This window comes from Coregonus lavaretus (assembly GCF_964263955.1).
Source record: "Coregonus lavaretus genome assembly, chromosome: 13".
Lineage (NCBI taxonomy): Eukaryota > Metazoa > Chordata > Actinopteri > Salmoniformes > Salmonidae > Coregonus > Coregonus lavaretus.
Genome location: NC_140000.1, coordinates 20,570,393 through 20,583,315, shown reverse-complemented (window position 1 = coordinate 20,583,315; position 12,923 = coordinate 20,570,393). Strand labels below are relative to the sequence as shown.

The 12,923-nt window shown below is 43.0% G+C and overlaps 1 protein-coding gene across 1 annotated transcript; it reads right to left on the bottom strand.

Annotated features, from left to right (window-relative positions):
* Positions 1–327: 327 nt before the first annotated feature.
* LOC311139653 (potassium voltage-gated channel subfamily V member 1-like) lies at positions 328–10,064 on the bottom strand (the record flags this gene model as incomplete). The annotated part of the gene is made up of 3 exons (XM_084174564.1): positions 9,955–10,064; positions 7,386–8,409; positions 328–860 (listed from the first exon to the last, which is right to left on the bottom strand). The coding sequence occupies exons 2-3, from the start codon at positions 8,371–8,373 to the stop codon at positions 328–330; spliced, it is 1,521 nt and encodes a 506-aa protein (XP_084030690.1). The 5' UTR covers positions 8,374–8,409; positions 9,955–10,064.
* Between the last annotated feature and the right edge of the window lie 2,859 nt (positions 10,065–12,923).

Here is a 12,923-nt window from a genome sequence, read left to right as displayed (position 1 = left end):
TTTAGATATGTCCTATACATTGTACACATTGTTGTCATATTCTGATGGTTTCTTAAAGCTGGAATCCTTAATGGTGAAACACCCACGTCCATTTGCACTGTTTTCCCCCCTCTGACATCATTGCACGTGCGATAAAAGAGCACAATATGTACCGATTTTTATTTTTACCATGCTGCTCGACGCTCCTCAGCTCAGCAACAAAAACAATAACAGCAGTGGTGAGGCAGCCAGTAGCGTTGTTTCCCCCTACTGCGGATTCCATCTTTAACCCACTTGACTTTTCCATAGCTTTTTCTCCACAGCTGCCCTTGTGGTCCGTCCTCCACACTACCACCAGAGCTCGCCCCCTCCACTACTCCGTGTGCTGGCCCTCTCCCTCCCCTGCAGCCTCAGCATCTCCATCACACTCCTGGCGTAAGCATCCCTCAGGTTCATCCCTCCTCCCCCTGCTGCCCCACCCACCTCCGCGTCACCCAGCGAACCCCGCGCCAGCCTCTTGAGCGCCTCCCCGTGCCGCAGCGCCGCCTCCTTCATCTTGAGGGTGAAGTAGCAGGCAGAGAAGCGGTCGTTGATGATAGCGATGGGCAGTGCCAAGATGAGGATGCCAGACAGGATGCAGAGAAAGGCCAGAACCTTGCCCAGGGTGGTGTCGGGGCAGATGTCTCCGTAGCCAACCGTGGTCATGGAGGTGGTGGCCCACCACCAGGCACAGGGCACGCTTCTGAAGGTGGTGCCGGGGATCTCATGCTCCAGGGCGAACTCCACCGTGGCGAAGATGGAGATGCCCACGGAGAGGAAGAGGAGCAGGAGACCCACCTCCTCGTAGCACTGGGTGATGGTCAGACCCAGGGACTTGAGGCCTGGGGGACACAGGGATACAGAGGGCTGGGGTCAATTATACATCAGTTCAGGAGATTAAATGACAGATTACTTATTCAGGTCATACACCTGAAAGTGCATTGTCTAATGTCAGATAGTCTGACGGCTGTCTGCACTGATGCGTTAGAATGACGCAATCAGTTGGAAGAGAATGCTGAAAGTATACACTCTTTGATGGTATGCAAATCTTACAGAGTGTGGCAGGTGCACACTTTCAAGTGTAGAATAATTTACCTTAATAATTAACTCTTACAGTGGCTTGCGAAAGTATTCACCCCCCTTGGCATTTTTCCTATTTAGTTGCCTTACAACCTGGAATTTGAAATGGAATTTTTGGGGGTTTGTATCATTTGATATACCCCCCCCCCCCCCAAAGTAAATACTTTGTACAGCCACCTTTTGCAGCAATTACAGCTGCAAGTCTATTGGGGTATGTCTCTATAAGCTTGGCACATCTAGCCACTGGGATCTTTGCCCATTCTTCAAGGCAAAACTGCTCCAGCTCCTTCAAGTTGGATGGGTTCCGCTGGTGTACAGCAATCTTTAAGTCATACCACAGATTCTCATTTGGATTGAGGTCTGGGCTTTGACTAGGCCATTCCAAGACATTTACATGTTTCCCCTTAAACCACTCGAGTGTTGCTTTAGCAGTATGCTTAGGGTCATTGTCCTGCTGGAAGGGGAACCTCCGTCCCAGTCTCAAATCTCTGGAAGACTGAAACAGGATTCCTTCAAGAATTTCCCTGTATTTAGCATTATCCATCATTCCTTCAATTCTGAGCAGTTTCCCAGTCCCTGCCGATGAAAAACATCCCCACAGTGAAGCATGGTGGTGGCAGCATCATGCTGTGGGGATGGTGTTCTCGGGGTGATGAGAGGTGTTGGGTTTGCACCAGACATTGCGTTTTGCTTGATGGCCAAAAAGCTTTGCAGCTCCTTCAGGGTTATCTTTGGTCTCTCTGTTGCCTCTCTGATTAATGCCCTCCTTGCCTGGTCCGTGAGTTTGCGCCAGACATAGCGTTTTCCTTGATGGCCAGAAAGCTCAATTTTAGTCTCATCTGACCAGAGTACCTTCTTCCATATGTTTGGGGAGTCTCCCACATGCCTTTTGGCGAACACCAAATGTGTTTGCTTATTTTGTTCTTTAAGCAATGGCTTTTTTCTGGCCACTCTTCCGTAAAGCCCAACTCTGTGGAGTGTACGGCTTAAAGTGGTCCTATGGACAGATACTCCAATCTCTTCTGTGGAGCTTTGCAGCTCCTTCAGGATTATCTTTGGTCTCTTTGTTGCCTCTCTGATTAATGCCCTCCTTGCCTGGTCTGTGAGTTTTGGTGGGTGGCCCTCTCTTGGCAGGTTTGTTGTGGTGCCATATTCTTTCAATTTCTTAATAATGGATTTAATGGTGCTCCGTGGGATGTTCAAAGTTTCAGATATTTTTTTATAACCCAACCCTGATCTGTACTTCTCCACAACTTTGTCCCTGACCTGTATGGAGAGCTCCTTGGTCTTCATGGTGCCGCTTGCTTGGTGGTGCCCCTTGCTTAGTGGTGTTGCAGACTCTGGGGCCTTTCGGAACAGGTGTATATATACACTGAGATAATATGACACTTAGATTTCACACAGGTGGACTTTATTTAACTTATTATGTGACTTCTGAAGGTAATTGGTTGCACCAGATCATTTTTAGGGGCTTCATAGCAAAGGGGGTGAATACATATGCACGCACCACTTTTCCGTTATTTATTTTTTGAATTTTTTGAAACAAGTTATTTTTTTCATTGCACTTCACCAATTTGGACTATTTTGTGTATGTCCATTACATGAAATCCAAATAAAAATCCATTTAAATTACAGGTTGTAATGCAACAAAATAGGAAAAACGCCAAGGGGGATGAATACTTTTGCAAGGCACTGTAAGTCAGTCTTAATACCTTTTCACTTGCCTAACTTGAAGATACTGTAGTGCATCTATCCAATTTATATTCCACAAACAGCTCATGTAAAAAACGACGAGTGATGACGTGTGAAACTCATGACTGAGAATTTAGTGGGGGAAATGTAACAGCAAGCTGGCAGTTAAAACAACTGCAAAACTCGAAATATACACAACTGAGCAGTGGGTAGGAATATTCACACGATGAAATTGCTTGTAAGCTCTCCAAACTCCTCAAGTAGAAAATATATATTGGGTGAAGTTTGCCAAGTAAGTATACTTTTTATGTTCTTTTGATGTGCTGAAACACTATTGTGAAACTATATGGGATCAAAATGAGATCTATGGAAAATAAATCCACTGAAAGATGAATAGAAATGATATTGATATTACATTCTCATATCATATTGTCTGTCTTTGAGCCCATTTGGTTTTGCAGGCAAGGACTCCCCAGCTAGTACATTTGGTTCTTTGGAAGTTGTGGGAACGCACGATTTTGGTTTCCCATTGGTTCTGCAAATGAAGCCATACATTTCCTGACCGGTAAAACTGAACGTTTTATAAACGTTCTGAGAACGGAAGTGAAAATGTTGCCTGTTCTGGGAACTTACATTTTTAGGTAGCAGGGAGGTTCTGAGAATGTTTTACTATGGTTCACTGAAAGTTTTCTTGGGAGCTTTTATTAACGTTCTGAGAATGGAAATTATAGGTTATTTGAAGGTAATTAAATAATGTTCTGAGAACATGTTTCAATAAGACAACACTGCTAGCTTAGTTTGGGTTAACTGTTTTGAATTCCAAGCACAGATAGGACACATGGACATTTATTTGCTTAGGCATTAATCATGCAAACAAATGTATTTTTTATTATGGCACGGCATCAGTGTGATTCATACCTATGTTCATCTGATCTCTATCCATGGAATTAGTCCATTGTGCCACCAGGAGGGAGCTAGCATGCCATGTTTTTTTTACCCACACAAAGCAGTTCATTTTAGTCTATTCAAACCTTTTAAAGGAACGCTTAACAAGATGGATGATACAGTGAGTTTTGTTGATGCTGAGAACAGAATGTATATGTTTTTCATTCACATTCTTGAAATGTTCTCTGAACGTTACTAAAGTTTTCTTGTGGTTTTTATGGAAAGTTTTCATAACGTTCTCGGAACAATTTGAGAACATGACTTTAAATAGAACCATGAAGAAACATGTAGGAAACGTTATGCTGAACTACTGAAATTCCCACAGAATAATGTTGTTTCTTAACGTTCTCTGAACTATTTGAGAACATTCCCAATTTCAAACAAGTTGGAGAACGTTCCTAGAACATTACCAAAATGTAAATGAAATGTTTGAACTTTTAGGACATGTTTTGTTAAAGTAATAAAATAACTTTTTTTTGTCAAGTTTCATAAAAGTGCTGAGAATGTTACAAAGTCAAGCAACTATCCTGCACCATTCACAGAAGTTTGTGGGAAGGTTGTATGCAAAATAACCATAGGACAACCACACTCTCACCAAGCTCTAAGAAACATATGGTTCTCAGAACGTTATGTGCTAGCTGGGTCCTTTATTAGATTATATGGGTGCTTTCCAAGAGCACAAACAAGGAGGGTTCATAATAATACTACTACTAATAATAATAATAATAATAATAATACACTCTCAAGGACAATGCCAGCTTGACGGTCTCTCTGAGCTTCAGGTTTTCATATTGCTTTTGTTTGATCTGTTTTTCCTTTATCTAATCAGATTGGAACACACCCTGAGTGCTGTGCCCAGAGAGCTTCAGGAGCAGAGGAAATAATTATATTATATTAAAATAGGAGATAAGTATAACGTTTTTTCTATAGTGGTCAAACAGTATAGAAAACATATCTTTGTTTACAAAATGTTACAGTTATTGGCAAGATCACTCCTCCCCAAAAACAAAGCCATTCACGCGCACGCACGCAAACGTACACAGACATACACAAATGGACTCATCTGTCAGGCCCCCATCTGTCAGCCCAACTGGTTCCATTTCTCACCTTTGCTATTTAGTTCTCTCCCAGGCTTTCTATTACCCTGAAAAATCTCTCAGACTCCAAGAGACTTCACAGTATAATCTCTCCTGGGTCAGAAGCTAGTTTTATCACAGAAAAACTAAGAATTGGATTACAACTTCAGATTATATCTTGATATTTTTTTAGGGGGTAGATCAGCTTTAATATTGCAGATAGATTGTGGCTTCTATCTATGTAATTGTCTGCATAATTTCCAATCCCCATATATATATTTTTTTGTAAATATATATATTATTTTAAAGATACTTTAAAAAAATATATTTTCCTTCTTTATTATATTCCCCTAACCCTACCACCCCTCCCCTAATTGGAGTAAACTAATGGACAACAATACTTCCAGCTTAGACAGACTACATACATTTCACAACAGTATATTTTACATTAGTTATCTTTTGTTTGTTTTTTGTCCCAGCCTTCAGCTAACCTCAACCCCTCCCATCTATCTCTGAAGACCATCCTGTTTTGATTTCTAGCTGCCATATATTTTTCCACTGTGCTGTGATGTTCCACAAAAGTTCTGAATCTTTCTATTCTTATAGTTTCAACAGATTCTTCAGAATGTTTTGCCTACAGGCTACAACAACACACTGTTTTACAAGTAACACCAGACATCTTGTCCGACTACTCTGCTGTACTTTTTACATCCTGGTTACTCTCTGCTGTACTTTTTACATCCTGGTTACTCTCACACATCTACAATCACCTAATGAAAAAATAAGGTGTGATATACAGTGAGGGAAAAAAGTATTTGATCCCCTGCTGATTTTGTACGTTTGCCCACTGACAAAGAAATGATCAGTCTATAATTTTAATGGTAGGTTTATTTGAACAGTGAGAGACAGAACAACAACAACAAAATCTAGAAAAACGCATGTCAAAAATATTATAAATTGATTTGCATTTTAATGAGGGAAATAAGTATTTGACCCCCTCTCAATCAGAAAGAGTTCTGGCTCCCAGGTGTCTTTTATACAGGTAATGAGCTGAGATTAGGAGCACACTCTTAAAGGGAGTGCTTCTAATCTCAGTTTGTTACCTGTATAAAAGACACCTGTCCACAGAAGCAATCAATCAATCAGATTCCAAACTCTCCACCATGGCCAAGACCAAAGAGCTCTCCAAGGATGTCAGGGACAAGATTGTAGACCTACACAAGGCTGGAATGGGCTACAAGACCATCGCCAAGCAGCTTGGTGAGAAGGTGACAACATTTGGTGTGATTATTCGCAAATGGAAGAAACGCAAAAGAACTGTCAATCTCCCTCGGCCTGGGGCTCCATGCAAGATCTCACCTCATGGAGTTGCAATGATCATGAGAACAGTGAGGAATCAGCCCAGAACTACACAGGAGGATCTTGTCAATGATCTCAAGGCAGCTGGGACCATAGTCACCAAGAAAACAATTGGTAACACACTACACCGTGAAGGACTGAAATCCTGCAGTGCCCGCAAGGTCCCCCTGCTCAAGAAAGCACATATACATGCCTGTCAGAAGTTTGCCAATGAACATCTGAATGATTCAGAGGAGAACTGGGTGTTGTGGTCAGATGAGACCAAAATGGAGCTCTTTGGCATCAACTCAACTCGCCGTGTTTGGAGGAGGAGGAATGCTGCCTATGACCCCAAGAACACCATCCCCACCGTCAAACATGGAGGTGGAAACATTATGCTTTTTCTGCTAAGGGGACAGGACAACTTCACCACATCAAAGGGACGATGGACGGGGCCATGTACCGTCAAATCTTGGGTGAGAACCTCCTTCCCTCAGCCAGGGAATTGAAAATGGGTCGTGGATGGGTATTCCAGCATGACAATGACCCAAAACACACGGCCAAGGCAACAAAGGAGTGGCTCAAGAAGAAGCACATTAAGGTCCTGGAGTGGCCTAGCCAGTCTCCAGACCTTAATCCCATAGAAAATCTGTGGAGGGAGCTGAAGGTTGCCAAACATCAGCCTCGAAACCTTAATGCCTTGGAGAAGATCTGCAAAGAGGAGTGGGACAAAATCCCTCCTGAGATGTGTGCAAACCTGGTGGCCAACTACAAGAAACGTCTGACCTCTGTGATTGCCAACAAGGGTTTTGCCACCAAGTACTAAGTCATGTTTTGCAGAGGGGTCAAATACTTATTTCCCTCATTAAAATGCAAATCAATTTATAACATTTTTGACATGTGTTTTTCTAGATTTCTTTGTTGTTATTCTGTCTCTCACTGTTCAAATAAACCTACCATTAAAATTATAGACTGATCATTTCTTTGTCAGTGGGCAAACGTACAAAATCAGCAGGGGATCAAATACTTTTTTCCCTCACTGTATCATTTGAAAATAATGATGTATCTCGACTGGATTGCTACCTTCAAAATCAACTTTGAGATCCTGGACAATCTGACATCCTGGACTACTGCAGCTTGGCATGACAAATGATGGGTAGAAGCATCAGGTTTAGGAATCATGACAGGATTAAAATGGCTGCTTATACTGTATGTATGGATAGACGACTACATTACCTGTGGAGTGGCGTCCCAGTTTGAGCATGCGGAGGGACCTCATGAGCCTGAGCACCTGCACCACGCGGCCCATGTTCTCCAGCTCTGTGGAGCCACCGTGCAGACTCTCCACTGCCAGCGTCACGTAGAAGGGTAGGATGGCTAGCAGGTCGATCACATTGGGAACGCTACGGGTGAAGCGGCACTTGTCGCGCACGCAGGCGAAGCGCAGCACCAGCTCGCCGGTGAACCACACCACGCACACATATTCCAGTGCGTCCACGAAGAAAGGTGTACCCCCATCATCGCCCCCGCTCTCGTCACCGATCCCGTTCCCTCCCACATCCCCCAGGTCCAGCGAGATGAGCACAATGTTGACAATGGACACCGCCACGAAGATGATGGACAGCGTGCCAAAGGTGCGTGCCGCTCGTGAAGACTCTGGCTTCTCCAGCAGGTCCCACAGGCACCGCCGGAGATCCGGGCACGCAGCGCCGTTGAACTCTTCGTCCTCGCTTTCGTCGGCCTCAGCCTCGTTCCGTACATCCAGGCTCTTCTTGAGCTCCTTGCGGCGGTAGTAGCGGTCACGGCAGCAGGGATTGATGCGGAGCTCATCGATGCCCCAGTACTCAATCTCCTGAAGGAAGGAGAGCACGCACAGCTCCTCCCTGACATGCAGGTGGCCTGTGCGGTAGAAGTTTATCACATACTGGAAGGTCTGTGAGCTGCGGTCGAAGAAGAACTCGTTCTCCAGGAAGTCAGCGTCGTCGCAGAGCTCCAGGGCAGAGTCCCGTGTGGACAGGGCCAGCTTGCCCAGCCGGGTTTCTGGGTGGGATGCCAGCAGCTCCTGGGAGAGAACGTAGCGGCTGCCACCCACGTTGATGGTGAAGAAGTCCAGTGGGCCGTCACAGACAGGAGGGGGCTCGCTGTAGAAGACGCTGGAGTCTATGGACAGGAGGGAGGTGCTGTCCCCGTAGAACTCAGCTGGGCTGGATGAGCTGCTCATCATGGCGGGCACAGGCCTGCCTGGGGTGGAGGGGAAAACCTGAAGGGGACCAGAAGTGCAGTTGGGTGTCAAGGAAAGGGTAAAACACTGAGGTCAACATTTGTTTAGGTTCAAAATAGTGACTGGCACGAAGCCAATTAAGACCACATAGAGAATAGTTAACATGTCAGTCAGAATCTTCATAATCATTCCAAGAGGAATTCTCTACTCTGTCCCTGCTTGATCTATCCCATGTGTAGCCTATTAGCCATGTGGCAAGGGAATACAATGTACAACTTGGCTAGAAGCAGCCATTAGTTATCTCTAATCCTCAGTTAAACTCCCTCTGCTCCTGAAGGAATCCACATTTCTTTGGCGGCTCCTACCAAGAGCAGAGGGTGTCTGACATCAGATGAGTGAAAGGGGGAGAGAGAGAGAAAGAGAGGGGGAAGACAGGGAATGAAGACAGGGAAAGAGCCTCTGGCCGTGTCCTACTTCTTCAAAGCTCTTTGTGGAGATTTAAATATTTTAGCTGGCCTACCTAATTAATATAACTAATGTTCCTATTCCTGTAATCATTCATTCCCTTTGGAAAGACTATCTGCTATCTAACAACGTCATAGTGGTCATTTTAAGTCGCACATATTTAAAAGATGAATCCTGAAAAATGGATATCAGAGCAGATACTGTAGAATATGCTCACCTGTCATGATTGCTCACCTGTCATGATTGAAAGGAACTACCATATAGTGAAGGATGATGATTTTCCTCCATTTTAAGTGAGAGGAGGAAGAGAATACTGCCTATACCAATTGATATTATAACAAATCCAAAAGGGGCAAAATGTAAATTGCTATTTAAATCAAAAACGTAATGGTCCTACCACACAAGTTACTGGGTATGGAGATAGTGATTATGTTTACTCTACATGTTTCTAATGTCTCTACATGGCTGTGTGAGCAAATGCATATAATGAGAAATTAAAATAAAACTGTAGAATCATGAGTAAATTGGATTTTCATCCAAGAAATCACATTAATGAATATGTGGTCATTGCAGAAGAATTTGGCATATATTTGATGAGCATACATGACAGAAAAAGCAGGATAAATGGGGGCGTCAAGACAATAACATTGTAAAATGGCATCCTATTACACACTAACTACATAACAATACTATATTACTGGCACAACATCATAATGAAAACGAAATGTATTAATGGTTTTAATTTCACTCCCAAATAAAATAACAACTACCTACATTTTGTAAGGGGGTGAACAGTTTGGCTTATGTAATAACAGAGCAACACATGAGTGTTTCGAATGAAAAATAGCTGCAGATGTTCTGGTTATTATATGAATCATTAATAAATATGCAATATACAAGTTGCTGTCAATAATGTATTACATTGAATTAAAGTATTAATATGTTTTGTATTAAATAGTTATTTGTTGTCCGAGATAGTAGGTTACTGGAATGGACTATTTCTGAAAGATTAGGCTGTACTGTACCAAGTGGACCACCAAACTACAGTAGTAGCCACGAAACTAGCCCAACTAATAGAATAGCCGACTTAACATAACTAGGGGAGAAGATTGGTCTTACCTGTCTATATATCGAGAGTTGTCATCTTGATAAAAGGGGATAATTGGGTTTTCCGTCAGCCAAGTTCCTTTTTATACTCTGCGTAAAACAACCAGTTATGTGTTTTGACACTAGTGTTGGTCATGATTCTTATCTTCTTGCGAGCATAAGTGAAAAAGAGCGCCAGTTATTCGAAGAAAACATGAAAAAACTCCGTGCGTTTCTAACAGCTCTAAGACCGCAGATGCGCACCGCGCACTAGACCCTCTTGGCTCGGTTCTTGCTATCCGGGATCCTTTGGACGTCCCTACCCCCCATTGAAGTTGAAATAATAAATGGTTAAGGGTTAGGTAAGGGTTATGGTTAAGGGTAGGGGTTAATGTTATGGTTAGGGTTAAGGGTATGGACGTCCCAAGGATTCCGGATAGTACTAACCCTCTTGGCTCGTGGTGCTGTTTCAAAATGTTGAGTAGCAACGAACACACGCAAGGAGTGGTGCTAGGAGCGAATTCTGCTTTTCTGAATATACCGCATATAAATGTCTTATGGGTCTTTAAAAATAAAATGTAGCCTATTCATATTAGAAACCATGAAAATAAATATTTCATGAGAGTTTTGAACGCTGGCCTATCATCAATGATATGTTATGCAGATTGATATTTCCAGAGAGATGGCATTTTAGACAATTTCACAAAATTCTTCCATCAGAAAATGTGGCCCATCTCAAAGGTTTTCTAACTGCAACACATATTTTTGTCCATTCAAACATGTCTCTGATAAAGCTGCTCATGAGTAAAAAAGGGCACATCTCCATGCACCATTGAATGTTCTCAGGTCATTTGCATTTGCAAAAGTCCCCCAATCATATGCTTTGAATCATACAGAGCCAGGGGTCCTCAATTTAATTTTTACCTGCAATTTCAGTTCTGTAATGAGATTTATTTCCCTTCCTTGTTCTATGAGAGGAAGCCAAGGCAGGGGGGAAATGTCAAAGTACATTTTTGTAGGATGTTGGTGCTTAAAATATCCACATCTATTTGTACAGATCCAGGACACTATTTTGAAAAGTAGGTTCCTGAATTCCCATTTTGACTTGTCACAGTTCACCTTCCGTTGACCCCAGAGAGCCCTCAGTTCTTTTCTTCACTTTCTATTGGCAATTATGGAAGTGTTGTGACAGGCTTTGTCTGCTGTGACTGCACCTCCACAGCTCTCCAGACATGCAATTACTGTCCATCTATTGGTGGCGTTTTTCACATTGTTCACCAATGTGCATGGAAAGAATATGTATAAAATAGGATACCATTGGTCCTATGTGACATGCAGGACATCAGGATCCAGGTTTATCTGTTCAGTGTCTACAACAAATTACACTTTCATATGGCTACAGAGTTAATATATCAATAGTGTACTATTGTTCTATTGAGACTTTATTTACAGTGGGGGAAAAAAGCATTTAGTCAGCCACCAATTGTGCAAGTTCTCCCACTTAAAAAGATGAGAGAGGCCTGTCATTTTCATCATAGGTACACATCAACTATGACAGACAAATTGAGGAAAAAAAATCCAGAAAATCACATTGTAGGATTTTTAATGAATTTATTTGCAAATTATGGTGGAAAATAAGTATTTGGTCACCTACAAACAAGCAAGATTTCTGGCTCTCACAGACCTGTAACTTCTTCTTTAAGAGGCTCCTCTGTCCTCCACTCGTTACCTGTATTAATGGCACCTGTTTGAACTTGTTATCAGTATAAAAAGACACCTGTCCACAACCTCAAACAGTCACACTCCAAACTCCACTATGGCCAAGACCAAAGAGCTGTCAAAGGACACCAGAAACAAAATTGTAGACCTGCACCAGGCTGGGAAGACTGAATCTGCAATAGGTAAGCAGCTTGGTTTGAAGAAATCAACTGTGGGAGCAATTATTAGGAAATGGAAGACATACGTGGTCCTCTGTAGCTCAATTGGTAGAGCATGGCGCTTGTAACGCCAGGGTAGTGGGTTCGATCCCCGGGACCACCCATACGTAAAAATGTATGCACACATGATTGTAAGTCGCTTTGGATAAAAGCGTCTGCTAAATGGCATATTATTATTATTATTATTATTACAAGACCACTGATAATCTCCCTCGATCTGGGGCTCCACGCAAGATCTCACCCCGTGGGGTCAAAATGATCACAAGAACGGTGAGCAAAAATCCCAGAACCACACGGGGGGACCTAGTGAATGACCTGCAGAGAGTTGGGACCAAAGTAACAAAGCCTACCATCAGCAACACACTACGCCGCCAGGGACTCAAATCCTGCAGTGCCAGACGTGTCCCCCTGCTTAAGCCAGTACATGTCCAGGCCCGTCTGAAGTTTGCTAGAGTGCATTTGGATGATCCAGAAGAGGATTGGGAGAATGTCATATGGTCAGATGAAACCAAAATATAACTTTTTGGTAAAAACTCAACTCGTCGTGTTTGGAGGACAAAGAATGATTAGTTGCATCCAAAGAACACCATACCTACTGTGAAGCATGGGGGTGGAAACATCATGCTTTGGGGCTGTTTTTCTGCAAAGGGACCAGGACGACTGATCCGTGTAAAGGAAAGAATGAATGGGGCCATGTATCGTGAGATTTTGAGTGAAAACCTCCTTCCATCAGCAAGGGCATTGAAGATGAAACGTGGCTGGGTCTTTCAGCATGACAATGATCCCAAACACACCGCCCGGGCAACGAAGGAGTGGCTTCGTAAGAAGCATTTCAAGGTCCTGGAGTGGCCTAGCCAGTCTCCAGATCTCAACCCCATAGAAAATCTTTGGAGGGAGTTGAAAGTCCGTGTTGCCCAGCGACAGCCCCAAAACATCACTGCTCTAGAGGAGATCTGCATGGAGGAATGGGCCAAAATACCAGCAACAGTGTGTGAAAACCTTGTGAAGACTTACAGAAAACGTTTGACCTGTGTCATTGCCAACAAAGGGTATATAACAAAGTAT